We start from the raw sequence: 15,445 nt of genomic DNA, 5'->3' as shown, positions 1-15,445 counted from the left end.
GCTTCTTCAGTTCTAAATGACTGGTGCGGAGTCACAGGCTTTGAACTCTGTGTGGATGTGAGTCCTTACAGAGTTGTTGGGGTCACATGTGAGCCCTATGTAAGAGTCGGGGTTGGGTTGGGTAAGGGTTCACACTAGGGCTTGGGCAATATGAAGATATTATCTCATTAACAAGATATGAGACTATATATCGTCTTAGATTTTGGATATCGTTGTGTCATGATACGGCATAAGTGGTGTTTTTTCCTCTCAGTTTAAAGGCTGCATTACAGTAAAGTGATGTAACTCTCTGATGTAACTTACCAGACTTTTTATCTGTTTTAATGCTTGCCGTAACCCACTTAGTAGTTATATCCACATTATTATTCAAAAATCTCATTGTGTTCATATCTTACAGTAGTAGTAGTCATCCCTATAACTTTTTTGCATCAGAGAGGGTATTCGATCAGAAATATTATGTTCAATTTTTTCTCCCAGTCCTAGCATTGATGAAGTGCTTTTAAAGATTTAAAAATATCAAGATATATATCGCGTATCGAGATATAGCCTAAAAATATCATGACATAATGTTCAAGACATATAACCCAGCCTTAGTCCACACCCACACAGAGTTTAAAGCCTGCAACTCCGCACCAGTCAATTAGAACTGAAGAAGCCTCTTGGATGAGAGGTGAAACGTCTTCAAGAAACGCAAGCAAGTCCAGTTGTCTACAATATAGCACTTAAGACTGATATTAATGTTTTTAGGTGGCTAGAATACGTTTTGCTGCGGCCCCCGTCCACAGCAGTTCATTGTTTAGCTTCTGTGCCAGTACATTTGGTTAAAAAGATGATAGCAAAACAACATTGTACATAAAATAAGCACAGCAGAAACGTCAGGAAGGTCGGACCACAGTGTTTAACTATATATCTTTAGACGTTACAGTTACGGCTGAAAATGACAACAGAATTCCACAAGTCTGCCTATTTTACAAATCTCCGCAACTGAACTCAACTGCCAGTTGTCTACCCAGAAGAGACTGTTGTTGTAAGTGTGACGTCACAGCGATTCAGTCTATAAAAGCTTGTCAACCAAAATATTCACAACCGGACATGTTCCAACAGGAATATGATCCGAAATCAGGCCGAAATTAACAACATCTGGAACCAATAATACATGTCTCCCTGATGTTAGCACGTAGCTACATGTAACAGTGTAGGCTATGGTATGTAAAGATCACATACAGAAATTTGTCACGAGCTGACACCAGTTTGTCTTGAAAGTAGAAAAACAGTTGCAGAGTATTCAGAATGGTTTGTAACTTGAGGTTTTTCCATTACTTTTATATAGGTTTACATCATGATTTAAAACTTTGGCCATGTTAAATATGAATATCTGACACTATAAAATTATATATGTATGACAGAAAATAAGGAAAAACATAATAGCTCCCCTTTAAGGACACTTAATGACAATAAGAATAACAAAAAGTCACCTTTAACTTTGTTGTGTGGCAGCTCCAGCTTTTGAAGATGGACATAACTGCATAAAACTGAGATGTCATGGAGATCTTGACTCTAGTGAAAAAATACAAGAGAACTGTCAACATAACACACAATGTCAGTGTAAACTGAGTTGTCATGGATTGCTTTACCTTGATAATTCAGACATTTAACCTGACTAAAAGCTATTTAATGTCATTTACAAACGCTGTCTGTGTAGGTAAGTGTCTTACAGGCAGAGACAGGTGGCGGTACAAATGTTGCAGCCCAGTGCCACAGCGTCCAAGGTTGGACACACAGCTGGAGACCACCTCAGCAGTTAAAACACCATCCCTCTGTAAACATAAAAAATAAATTAATGAAGTAATTTAGTGCAAAGCAAAGCAGAATTCACAGCAGTGAACTACAGGCTTCCTTGCAGTCACAATTCAGTCACAAGACAACATGGCATGAGGCCACTACAAGCATCACCTATAAGCACACAGCACATATTCATGCAGTACACACAGATTATGCTTAAGAAGGATGCACACCACTCTAATTGCTCTTAATACCGCTATCACAAATGGCAAATAATCAACCATTTGACCTTGCTGTGTTGTTTTACTTTCCCAGACCTCTTGTGCAAGGTTACCTGCTTTATCTGTCGCATAAAAGAACAAATATGGAGTTTCACTGAAACCACTCCAGTGAAGAGCAGCCACTCTGCCTTTTTGTTGTAGTTTCGCACAATGACACACACTTAAAAAGTAAATGAAACTGGAAATAAAAGTATTAAAACACAGTGTGTGTGGCTTTTATCTGCGAAGGTATCCTACTCCTTACCTCCATCTCTGTGTTTCCTTCTGGCTCGTCGCAGCCAGGAGCTTGTGTACAGGGAGCATCACTGTGGGACCCTGGGGGACAGCTGCCAGGTGACGCTGAGGAAAACTGCTGACTCGTAGTTTCCGTCATTATTCAGTCATAAAAACACGGTGACGAGGGACTGAAGACCGATAAGAAGTCAAAGTGAGGACTTTGTCATAAAAAAAAGTCTAAATATCCGTGTTTTTCCACGGTTCTAGCTAGCTAATGAGTTAGCTTCTCACGTGAAGCATACTCCGCTGTCGCTAGGCAACGCTAAGACAAGTGAGAGGTGAAAGGAATTGTGGGTCATGGAGTTTTGAGCATCAACACCTATTTCTTTGTATTCTGGTGATTTTTAAGCACTAATGTGTGACTTTTCTGTGTCAATTTATGATGTAAATGTCTTTAATTCTGTCAAAATAAACGTCCTCAGCCACTTCCATGTTTTAATGGCTTCCACCTGTGGCTAAGAGTGTGTTAGCAGCCACTTTAGGGAATGTTCGTTACTTATGAAAGGGGAGAGGATGGTGCAACACAGGGGAGGCACTTTAAATAATCTTTTAAGCACTTATGGGGACTTATGGTTTTTATTTTGGTTCAGAGGAGGGACATACAACTATATGTATTAGGAGAGACTCGTTTTTTTATAGTAAAAATTAGTAATATTTATTTATTAACATGTGCACATAAGAATGAAAAATGTGAAAAGTCTTTGGAGATTAGACTCCATAGAGATGGTTTGATTTAAGGAGGGTGATGAATCTGTAGTCGAATAGGGAACCCCGCTGGGTCTACACGCTGGTGGTGGTAGAGGCGGTGAAGATGAGATGAGAAGAGGATGTGGAGAAGATGGCAAAGTGCAGATGATCTGGATGAGTAAAGGAAAGAGCCTTTGTTGAGCTCGTCCTGGACTCTGGATATTATGGCTAGAGGTGAAGGGGGTGGAGGAGGGCGTGACAGTTCTGCCTGAAATGACAGCTGACTCCAGCAGAGGAGTGAGCAGACTTAACATTTTGCAGTGGCATCCAGATTGGCTGATAGAGATCGTGGGGAAGTTTGATTGGATACCTAGAAGAGAGAATGCCCATAGACAGATGATTGGAGGGAGGAGTGGGAGCGGGAGGGAGGGAATTGTGAATGGATGAGCACAAAGAAAGTCTTCCTGATTGAACTTACGCTGAGCTGCATTATTAATTATAAGTACCTTTTGAACCCAAAAACCCCTGGGTGGGTTCACTGCCTTACTATATAGTGTGCCAGAAAAAGATTAAGTATGTCCCAATATGCATTATGCCAAAAATACCAGGATGTTCCACTATATCCCATGTGATTTTGCAGTGTGCAAGCCAGCATGCTTTTCTGGCAGCTGTCATCTGCAATGACAAATGACAGCGCATTCAAGTAACTGATGACCAGATGGGTACTAATAATAGGAATATTACTTGTTGAAGTGAACAAAATAATCCTAAATATTACAAACAACAACAGGACATGACTATAAAAATAACAAGGACAGAGAACTGCAGATGTAATTTCACCATCGCAAATATAATATGTTAGAATCTATAATGTTATAACTTTTGAGTCTGACTGCATACATTGCAGTCACAAGAACAGAGCACTCTGGGTTGATTTTATCTCCAAAGGTAATGAATATAAAAGCAAGAGGGTCAAAGTTCAGGGCATGATGTTATGAGAAAGTAGTAAGTCCTGATTGTGTGCATACTGGATGTAACATATATAAATATTCATAGATAACACATTAAGAGCCTTCCTTATACCATTGTTTTGACATGCATCCCCAAAAAGAACTATTGCACAAAACCTGAATAACAACTAAATTTTACCCAAACCAAACCATTTTTGTTTTCTTGTACTTCATGTAATTTGACCAATTTATCATTAATATTATTTCTATGTTCAACAATTTGATATACTCAATTTAGGATTGTGAATTATAAATGTAAAATGTTAAAATATAACATAAGATTAGTCTTTATTGTCTCCCTTAGGACACACTTATCTTGGTCATTTAAACACGTCAATGTAACAGCACACAGCCTCTCCATATACACGACTCTCCGTATACATGTACAATCAAACTACAGTCAGCATTTAGAAACACATACACACCAAGAATATTAGATAAAGCTCTACACCAAAATACAGTACAGATACCCTATGCCAGAGACTGAACATTCCCCCCAGTAAGAGCTATAATGGGTAGTTTATACTTATATATAATTTAGACAAGTGCAATGTTAAGAAACATTACTGATGCATGTAAAGATTTCAGCATAAGAATAGCAACTAACTTCAATTTTGTAGCCGTCAACTGTTGGTGTCAGCTTTAAAAGACCTGTCAATCATCATGGCACGACTAAAGTTTCCAATCGTGTATTCTGAATTTCAGCTGCAGGGCTATCTTTTTGTTAAGTTTGGATTTTGCCGTCAGAACTCGACGGCAGGAGACACAATAGGGCTAATAACACAGTCAGGCATTGCAAATACCGCACTGTGCCAACAGATATGGATTTATGCCCACAACAACACGAGCCTTCAGGTGGTACGCTGTCTGTGTTTATTTTTCCTGATTCCAATATGCCGCACTTCATGCTTCAAACCATGTCAGACAACACATCACAGCTGTCAGGTAAAATACATCCTCCAGTGTTGGTTTTGGATGCGTCTGGCTCGTATGATATAAGGCGGGTGCATCAAAACAGTGATGGACTGTGCTGTCATGTGTGGAAGAGGGTGTTAGTGTGTGCGTGAACTCTTGTCAGCTGTACTTCCCCTCCCGGTGGAAAATATGAGTTATGCAACCACACAGGGAAAAGCACCGTACAAAATACACAACACACAACACATAATGGAATTTGAAGGCTTTATTTTTTCAATGTGTTAGTGTGTGCGATGACAAATCCTGTGTGCTTAATTTAGAGTAGACAAACGTGTCAGAGCATTTATGACACTCAAGAAGAAGAGGGACAATGAGGATGTTTTATATTAACACACTTTGATGTATAGATTTCAATACATTCTTACTTGAAACAGAAATTACTCGAATCAAACTGTGCAAATTAAAGGTTGACTGCAAAGAAAAAGAAAAACAGATGAGTAAAAAATGAATACATATTTCATTCATGAATATAAAGCATGGACAGCAGGAGTGGTTTGTACTTACACACATGGAGTATTTCCAATACATTAGCCTCCTGGACTTTTAGGGGTTATGTGTGTGTGTGCAGTGGGATAATAGTATAATAGTATATGTGTGTGACAAGACACACTCAGTTAACATTGTATTAAAGTTTCCCTTGTATGACATTACAAAAGTAGCTCTGAAGTGAACAGCTGAATGAGCACATTTTAGATTTTACACCAAGTGTACGTTTCAGAGTGGTAGGCGAACCCCTCAGCAGCTCCGCGGTTGTTTTCCCATCGATCCCAGCCTATGTGTCATTATGATGGATTGCTGTGTGGGCTTCGGGGAGACCAGCGCCGGGCCCGCCATATTGACAAGGCTCCCATTCCCCTCTCCTGCTCTCGTTAAGTACTTCTCTCCCAAGTTAATGAACTAAAAACAGGGAGGGTTGCGCGGAGGCGAATGATTTGTGATCTCCTATCGAGTTTATATGTTCGGTTCGCGTTAAAAGACTTGTAGTAGGGACGACAAAATAAAGATTCAGAATTGCATCGTTTCAGTTTATTGAGCGAGTATGACTGATGAAATGTATTCCCGCACACAAGCAGTAGCAAAAAAGTGCAAGTCACTCCACTGTGGAACGCTGGACTTGAAAAATAACATTTCAGATAAACCTTGTGTCTGTTTTAAGTAAGGATGAAACTGAAATCGGCAAAAATATCTTCATTAGTCAGTCTCTGTTGTCCAATTTGTATATAAAAAAAATCAGCTCACAACTTTCCACACTAGTTTACCGCACAAACTATAAGGAAAAAGAGACGGATAAACAGATTTTTAACAGCCATAGATATTATACAATTCTCAGCTAGGGGAATCTTTGGGGACCAACCCAAATTGGCAGCAGGCGGAAGATGTGGCCTCATTCAGACAGCCTAATCTGGCATCTGTTATTGCAGACAGAATCAGTGGGCCCATGGGGCTGCCAGGAGAGGAGAGATAGAGGTGTAATTGAGAGCAGCAGTTTAGATCTAATAGGAAAATGAGATGAGATGGGGCATAAGTTCGGGTGAGTGTCCAAGACAATCGCCTTTTTATCTGGAGCTGGAGTCACAGTGAGCGGGGGGACTGCTGGAGTCGAAGCGCGGCAGCTGCATTTGTCGTGACTTTTAGAAAGTGTAAATTGACAACACAGGCTACCTTATGACATAGATACACGGCGAACTAAACTTGCAAAGTTTGCAGTTGTGTTGGCTGTCACCCCGCTTCCCAATTAGAGTGAGCCAGTGCTTCATACGCTGATATATATATAACTTACATGCCCAGAGTTGGAAAGTATATCTGTGTCAGCCCTCGACTACAGTGCGTTTCATCACACCAAGAGAGATGAAATGGAGAAGACACACTTTCCATCAACAGATTTCACACACGTTGTGATGTATGTCTGGAGAAAGACTCTATTTCAGTGTTTTCTAACCCAATTCTTAAAAACCCTCTGTCCTGCTAGTTTGTGCTCTATCATTCCTTACTCTTGCATACATGACCTAATTATATGGCGCACATGTTCCTGAAGGAGCAGAAACAAAAAGTTGCAGGACAGAGGTTTCTTGATTGGTCATATATCCCATAGACATATAGATGTAGACGCAGCATTGACTGTGTCAGCTCATTTCAGTCATACGTCAACATGGTCGTCATATTAGAAAGAGCATTTTATATAAAGCTCTATAACATTTATATTCCTTAACCAATTGCAATAAGTTGTGTTTATATCCGTTGGTTTATGATCTACATGTAGTAGGGAAAAAAAGTTTTGTCTCAAGTAAATGAGAATTTTGATATTGAGGCTATAATTGCTGCTAGAAGCTCAAGAAAGAAGTGTGTGTTAGGCTTACATGAACTGAATTACTTAATGTAACTTGTTGGTAAATAATTTCTCGTCAGGAATTATAAAAACTTGCTTTTCCAGCATGGATTTGGCTTACTTATCTCGGCTAATAATTTTGGAGACATCCCTGTATAACAGTGGTTTTCAAATGGTGTGCCATGGCACAGGTGTGTCGCAGGATTTTATGATAACCAAACATTACTATTGCAATATGAAACTGGGTCTATACAAAAAGTTATGGATGAATTTTTAAGTTGACTGTATCAGCATGTTATGCACACCCATTTTCTAATAAAGAGGCAAACTTTACCTAAAAAAAAGTAATTCAATTTTATTTAATTAATTTCTTGAATCATTTTATTAATAAATATTTCAAGAGTAATAGTTGGTTGTCAATTGTTATTTGATATTAGTGACTAAAAACAAACAAGAAAAGGTGTGCCTTCAGATTTTGGCTTGCCTTTTGGTGTGTCTTGGGCACAAAGAGTTTGAAAACCACGACTGTATAACATATTCAATGTGGAGGAAGACAACTGTCAGCTAGCTAGCGAGCTAGCCAGCTAACACTGTCTGCTTATCATCAACTACGTGATCTGAATAGAACATATTCTTTGATTAGGTTATCAAACAGTAGATCATAGATGTTTGTTTCTGCTGCCAGAGATAGCTAACATAGCTAGCGCGCTAACCTTAGCAAGCCTTCATTTTCCCAGGATTGTGTAGGGTGCAGATGAAAACCAATTGAAACGCACATTATATTACATAAACAAAGAACATGTTTTCTTGTGGTGGCACTTAAAAATGATGGTGGTGAAAGTTACTATATTTTGTTAGGATCAAAAAGTTCATGATAAACAGACAGTGTTAGCAAGCTACAGGCTAGCTAGTTGAAAAGCTGTCTACTACCACATTTAATTCTATTGTATAGGGACGTCTCCACATGTATTAACAGGAAAATAAGTCTAATCCATGGTTAAAAATGTGAGCTGCACAATTCCTTATGACAATAAATTATAACCTAAATATTGAGATTCCAATTCACTGGAAAACAAAACTTATATTTCGACAACACATAGATCAGAAACCTTTAAATGTAAAAATTACTCATTGCAATCAGTTGAGAGAGAAATGTGAAAATTATAGTGCTTTTTAACCAGAAAAAACACAACATTTCTTCAAAGGCGAGCCCTACACTCTCCAATATGGCGGCAACATTGACTGAAGATACAGCAGGCAATGAAGGATCTACATTTCTAGATCTATGATTTCTATATCTATCGTTACACTGTAGTGATCTTCTTGTCCTTGGTGGCCTGTTTGATGGCGGCCTGCTCACAGATGATCTCCTTCAGCCTCTGCAGCCGGATGTTTTGGGTGCTCAGGTCCCCCACACCTGTCTGGCTGCGGTGGAGTAAGGACAGGGCGTTGATGTACTCCAGCTCGGTGTAGCGGACACCCTGGTCCACCACCAGATTCAGCAGCTCATCTGCAGTGTTGTACAGCATCTCATAGTACTGCCTGAATGGAGAGAGAGACAGAGAAAATAGGAGGTTATGGAAAAAGAAATAGAGTGGAGAAAGAAACAGAGTATAAAAAAGGATAGAAAATCGAGGTGAAGCAGGGGAGGGGAGAAAAAAAAGTTAATAACACTTTGTATTCCTCTTTGCATTATTCCAGTGCAGAATCAAAAGGAGCAACAACAACAAAGGGGAAACACAGAAGCCAAACTAACTGCTGTTGCTGTCAAGCCCAATTTCCTGAAAAAGGACTTCAAGGACCTCACCCTGCCGCCACTGGGAGCTGAAGGTAGAGGGAAAACATTCACAGGCAACAAACTACTGAGACCGTTTTAATGAAACACTGTTGACAGAACCAAAAAAAAAAAAGAGGAGTGTGTAGAATTAATAGGTCTTTAACCAGGACCTGATGCCACAGTGGGCCACTTGAAAAAGACCATGAAGTACATACTGATACAGCACAAAGGGAGAGTGAGCGCTGGTGAATACCACACACTACAACATCAGACATAAAGGTCAAATATACCACACAGAAAGAGCAGAGACTCTCTGTGTGTTTTAGGGTTTAGCCGGTGTAAAAATGTTCAGAGCAGTTTGAAATTAAACCAGGATACAGAATTTGCCTGCCATGATAACACCTGCTGCCACAAATTGAGCACAGCGTTAGTTCAGGCAGGACATGATGTCACACTCAGCTCACATCCCAGCTACATCAGCTGATCTCAAACAGCCCAATCAACTGATGGAGCAGCTGACTGATCACATAATTCCTTTCTATGCAACCAACTGGTGAATCTCATTCAGGGCGCTCTATTTAAACTGCTCTGACCTGCCTACTGTTGCTGCTTCCTCTGCAAGCCACTTTGCAACCTGCCTCCACCCCAGCTCCTCCTTTTCATGCTGTGTCTGACTATCAATGTCATTTCTGTTCGTCACTGCTCTGTTCTGTTCCCAGGGGTCTTTGCTGCTGCTCTCCCTGCCTTAGGCTTTCCATGTAGGCGCATGGAAGGGCAGGACGTTTGCTTTCTCTGCCTTAAGACTTTCCATGTAAGTGCGTGGAAGGGCAGAGAGGTGTGCTCTCTCTGCCTCTGGCTTTCCACGTAGGCGTGTGGAAGAGGCGTGAGGAAAGGCAGAGAGACCCAACAACAGAGCCATACCACCTAATATAAAACTGTAAATGGAAATAAAAATTTCTGTGGTCCTGACTGAATTTGATCTTCTATTTATGTAGCTAGACCTTTAGAAGCACTGTTGGAATATATATATACTGTTGAGTTATCCATTGCACCGTACTGTCGGAGCGTACTCTACACTAGTTTTCTCAGCAGCTGCTCCTCTCATCCATGGATATGATCAGCTCTGATTAGATCGGCTGGTCAATTATCCACCTAACAAATCCTACTGCCGCTGAGGAAATGAAGAACTCATAAAGAGGTTTGCCTGCACTGCTTTATGGACTTGCAAAAACCTCCAAATTTAGAGAGGGGACACAGAAAGAACAAAACAAAACAAATCCCCACCCCATCAGCTACCACACTGGGTGTCACAAAGATTTCAACTTCATTTCAACTTTCATGAATCAGCTGTTCCTCGTCCACTGCGACGCTTTCAAAGCGAGCAACTGGAATAAATAGAAATTGGGCGTCCAACAAAAGTTAAACTCTAAACCGTGCACAGCGTTGCTCACGGTCAGATAAGGCAAGGCAAGTTTATTTATAAAGCTCATTTCGACAGCAATGTAATTCAAGTGCTCTACATAAAACATCAAAGGCATCAAGACAAGATACAAAAGAAACACACTGTAAAGAACTTAAGAATAGAAAATAAAAGGTTAAAATATACTAAGACATTCATAAAACACAAGAATTGAAGTTGCAGTGCAGTCAAAATCATTTCAAGTATTTAAATAATTAACATTACAGTGCAGTGCAAGAAATGAATAAATATTTGATTTAATAAAAGGCAGCAGCAGCAAACGGATACGTTTTCAACCTTGATTTAAAAGAAGTGAGAGACAGGTGATGTTTTCTGGGAGTTTGTTCCAGATATGTGGTGCATGAAAACTAAATGCAGCTTCTGCATGTTTAGTCTTGACTCTAGGGACACAAAGCGGACCTGTCCCAGAAGACCTGAGAGGTCTGGATGGTTCACAGTGCAGTAGAAGATCAGAAGGTTAAGACATCTCTTTTGTCAACTCAGTCAAATCCAAAATGTTGAGATATTGGTACAGTTTTAGTTTTCTTGAGAGTGTAATTCTGCTACGTCTCATCACATCACCTCAAAAAACACCTTAACTTTCTAGAAAACAAACACAACATGTGCCACTTGTCCCCTCTCCCACTTCTACTGAAACTTGGTCTCCTTCATGTTGCCAGTACTCAGCTCATGGCCTCAGACATTAGCGGCCCTGTTAGTCTGTTTATAAACAAACATAATATTATAATCATCACTTTGACATATTGCTCATTACAAACGCAATACAAGTTACGCCGTGAGGCTGCTGGCACTGATTAATAATGTAGGCTACTTTTTAATTTGCCAGAGTGTCATAATGACAAATGCCAGTTCATCTGGTTTGTATGAAATCAAACTGGTTTAAGCTCATGCACCAGACTGGATCAAACTGGACCCCCAAAAGCAGAAATTGACCTGACTTTAGTGTATTTTTTTAAAAAAATTTAAGATATTTTTTTGGGCATTTTGCCTTTAATGGACAGGACAGGTAAGCGTGAAAGGGGGAGAGAGAGAGGGGGGAATGACATGCAGCAAAGGAACCCGGGCCGCCGCGGCAACAGCCCAGCACACGGGGCGCCCGCCCCACCCACCAAGCCACCGACGCCCCATGTGTATGTGTGTATATATATATGCTGTCAGCAAGTATTTTTCACTGAACATCTAGAGGTAGACCTCCTGTGTGTGAGAGCATAGGATGCAATTCTTATTAGAATCAATGTACAGAGGAGTAGACAATGTCTATTCATAAATATGGATCCTAGTCTGATGGTAACTTGTTACAAACACAATTTACACATTGCTCTGCAGAAAGCACTGGCACTTGGCAAGAAACTGGCGTTAAGGTAATGCACAGGAGGATGTTGGGATGCAGGACAGACAATTATTCTTTGCTCCGGGGCAAAACAGGTCAAATACCTTAGAGAGTGTGTGTTTGTGTGTGTGTGAGGGATTGTGTCGGCCAGACAATTATGCTCTCAAACACACACAGGAACAACAAAACGAGGGCACACACCAGAATAGATTTCACCACTTTCTGCCCCTGGCTATGGGACAAATCCCATTCTCTAAAGATACACTAAATGTTACACTCCTATAACGTAGTTGTAGATACAGTCAAAGCAAGAGGAAAAGAGCTGAGCTACATATATACTATGTTTTGACCTGTACTATTTGTTTTAAATGAGAAAAAAAATCATGTGTAATTTAGTTTATAAAACAACCTCACCCCAAGGTCCATTTAACAGCTCTTAGTTTCTATTAATTCCTGTACAATACCAAAATCAATAAGGTGACTCCTGAAATTTGCTTGGTTTTGTAATTCATCACAGTGAGGATCAAATCTGTTCATGTTTGTCAATATTGTATTTTGATTGCGTGGTAATTAAATTAATTCATGTCTATATTGTACAGAAGAGGATGCAAACTGATAGAGGCCTTGAGCAATAGGAGAAAAAAAAAGGTATGCCTCCGCCAATAAATCAAGATGCAGTTTATATTCATGTCTGTCCAGACTCATGTAGTGATGACTTTAACGAGATTTCATAAAAATGGCAAAATATGGATGCTTCAACCAGATCTTTGACCCGACAGCACATAGGATCTATATAATCATCGCAGTTTCAAGGTGGACACCCAAGATTAGTGTCACCTATTTAGTATCTGACCAAATGTCTCCCCTTCTATTCCTGAGATATGGCATTGAGTAATGGCCAGGAAAGTGTTTTTGCAGAGCATTATGATGTCACGGTGAAGTTGACCTTTGACCTTTTGGATATAAAATGTCACCACCTCATTATTTTATCCTATCAGACATTTGTGTGAAATGTTAGCATTTGTATTCTTGGGTTACAGCCCAAAAAGTGTTTTTTGAGGTCACAGTGACCTTGACCTTTGACCCTCCACCACCAAATTCAATTCATTCATATCCAAGTGATCATTCTTAGTTTATGTGAATACCTGAATAAATAAAATGTATGGTTAGCCAACAAAAGTAAACACCTGCATAGCTTGGAACCTGACATTAAAAAAAAAAAGGTGTTTTAAACATTCGCCATATTTAAAATCCAAAATGGCCACCATAGAGAGTTTGAAAAAAATGGAAACATTAGTTTACCAATTCCTCATGTTTTAACGATTCCAAAAATGTATAACTCCCCACTAGGAACTGGACTATGTGGTGAGGTCCCAGTAAACTTTGACCTTGAGTTTAAGTGGAAGTTTGTGCCAAATTTGAAGAAATTCCCTCCAGCCATTCCTGTGATATCACATTTACGAGAATGAGACAGACAGATAGATGGATGGACGTTCAGATGTACGTACCTATGGACAACCTGAAAACGTAATACCTGGGACTAAAACAGTTTGGGTCTCTGTGGCTGATTTCGTTTGTGATAACTGTACAGGAGGTGAATTTTTATATAACTCACCAGTTTAAATGTTATTTAGACTTAAAGTTCCATAGATTTAAAGGTGGGGCTGCTTGAGTGACTGCAGGTGTCTGCAAGGCATCGCTACAGTCTAGGACAGTGGTTCCCATCTGAATGGACCGCAAGTGACTCGCAAATGTGTCAAGTTTGTAGAAAACATCCTTTTTTTTATGAAATACAGTGAATTTCCAGTAAAGAGCTTTTATTTTAAAGTGCTGTTTCCTGCTGTAGAGTGAGTGAATAACAGACAGCTACTTGACAGAGACAGCAAACTAGCTCAACGACATGGCCAAACCCAAGTATGATGCTGAATATATAAACTCTGTGGACTCTGAACTAATGACTATGGATAAATCTGAACCCCATGGCTGGACCAGTTGGGAACCACTGGTCTAGGGGTCAGATGCACCCCTTGCTTCTCCACGGCGCCATCCTCTCGTTCAAATATAGTCACTTCTGGCTCCAAAAACCCCAAGACATCGATGGCCAAAATGCTGAACTCGAGGCTTTAAAATACTTGTCCAGAAACCAGTGGGTGATGTCACGGTAGCTTTGTCCATTATTTATCTAGTTTATGGCGTATAAACGCAAGTATTTCATACAGCTAACAACAATGACTGTGTGTTTGGCTTTGAGATTTGCTAAAATTCAGATGACCTAGACTGCAAACTGTGCCTGAACGCATCCTGCATGGACACAGATGGAGGACTAAAGCTTCTGCTGCTGCTGACACCACTCCTCCTGCAGTGTCATGGCTCCCTATGTAACAAGAGCAGCAATATATGCATTTTAATGAGGCTGTGTCTCCATGTGACACTGACTATACTCCGAATGTTGGGCTGAAACGGTTTCAGGCAAAAGAAGTTCCCTTTACTTGCATTAACTGGCCACCTTGACCGAGGGCATGTACCAGTCACTCAGCAGCAGTGGCTCCTGCTGCTTTGCCATTCAGCGAGGAGAGATAATTGTGACTCTGGCATTGTCAGGCTGATGAAAGGCCTTGGAGGTGTTGAGAGGAAAAAAATATGTTGGGTCCACCTGTTTTCAAATTTCTCTTTGTGTGACAGCAGAGAGAAAGAGTGATTTCTAATTACGTCCATCAAAGCATCTGGAGAAAGGGGGTTAAGCTCTTTATTGTGCCAGAGGAAGATGAAAGTAAATGGATTCAAGTCTTTAGTGGTTTCTGATATGGTGCAGTAAAAAGACACTTTGGTAAGAAAAGATATTTTTATCTCATTTGTTTAGCTCCATCGCCCATCCAAGACCCATTCCCTCCTTGAGATGATCATTTTCGATGCTAACAAGGCCTTAATGAGCACTCTGGGAGCTTCTGTTCCAAGGTGTTTTATGTGCTGTCATTTCAGAGATTCAACAGGAGAAAAAAAAAGACCTGGAAAAAGTAATGGAGGGGTTCAATGAATGAGATGGAAAGATACAAAGAGAGGGGAAAAGAGTGATGACTGAAGAGATGAGCGAGGAATAGAGGTGCATAATATCTGTTTTTTGGCCTTCTCCTGACAAGTGATGCCCTTGGTCATCGAAGCATTTGCATTCCGTCTCCCTCTCCATCCTCCTCTCAATTTCTCTCCAAGGTCTGTTCATTTTTCCATCCTTGAGCTCATTTCATGAATACGCTTGTCAATATTGATGAGGGTCACATTGGTTTACTCCTTAACCGGGGGCAAGACAGAAGAAAGAAGCGGAAAAAGATGAATCCCACATGTGGTTTTATCTCATAATGAAATGTGCCGTGTATTTGTGTAAATGTCTAAATGCTGGTGCCGCTGAATGTGAATCTGCTTTGAATCTGTTTGTATCTGCTCAGTATGTGTTTAAGTGCTGGCGCATTCACCTCAAAAACACAGCAAAACATCAGCTCCAAATGCATTACCATTCCGTTCCCCAG

General features: G+C 40.2%; 2 protein-coding genes across 4 annotated transcripts in view; both read right to left on the bottom strand.

The window, feature by feature from the left end:
- lrguk (leucine-rich repeats and guanylate kinase domain containing) overlaps nt 1–2,581 on the bottom strand; it is a 29,014-nt gene extending 26,433 nt beyond the window's left edge. For all 3 annotated transcript variants that reach the window (XM_050036393.1, XM_050036394.1, XM_050036395.1), the window contains exons 1-3: nt 2,308–2,581; nt 1,716–1,817; nt 1,476–1,557 (exon numbers count right to left, since the gene is read on the bottom strand). In XM_050036393.1, coding sequence (XP_049892350.1) covers nt 1,476–1,557; nt 1,716–1,817; nt 2,308–2,436 — 313 coding nt within the window. In that variant the 5' untranslated portion in view covers nt 2,437–2,581. The remainder of the gene's footprint in view (nt 1–1,475; nt 1,558–1,715; nt 1,818–2,307) is intronic.
- Nucleotides 2,582–5,202: 2,621 nt separating this feature from the next.
- The window catches only part of exoc4 (exocyst complex component 4), a 192,587-nt gene continuing 182,344 nt past the window's right edge, over nt 5,203–15,445 (bottom strand). The window contains exon 20 of the mRNA XM_050036180.1: nt 5,203–8,879. Within this exon, the coding sequence (XP_049892137.1) occupies nt 8,642–8,879 (238 nt within the window). The 3' untranslated portion in view covers nt 5,203–8,641. The remainder of the gene's footprint in view (nt 8,880–15,445) is intronic.

The sequence above is a fragment of the Epinephelus moara genome, chromosome 23, assembly GCF_006386435.1.
Source record: "Epinephelus moara isolate mb chromosome 23, YSFRI_EMoa_1.0, whole genome shotgun sequence".
In the NCBI taxonomy this organism is placed as follows: domain Eukaryota; kingdom Metazoa; phylum Chordata; class Actinopteri; order Perciformes; family Serranidae; genus Epinephelus; species Epinephelus moara.
The sequence above is the reverse complement of the archived record's forward strand: the minus strand, read 5'-3'. Positions and strand labels throughout refer to the sequence as shown.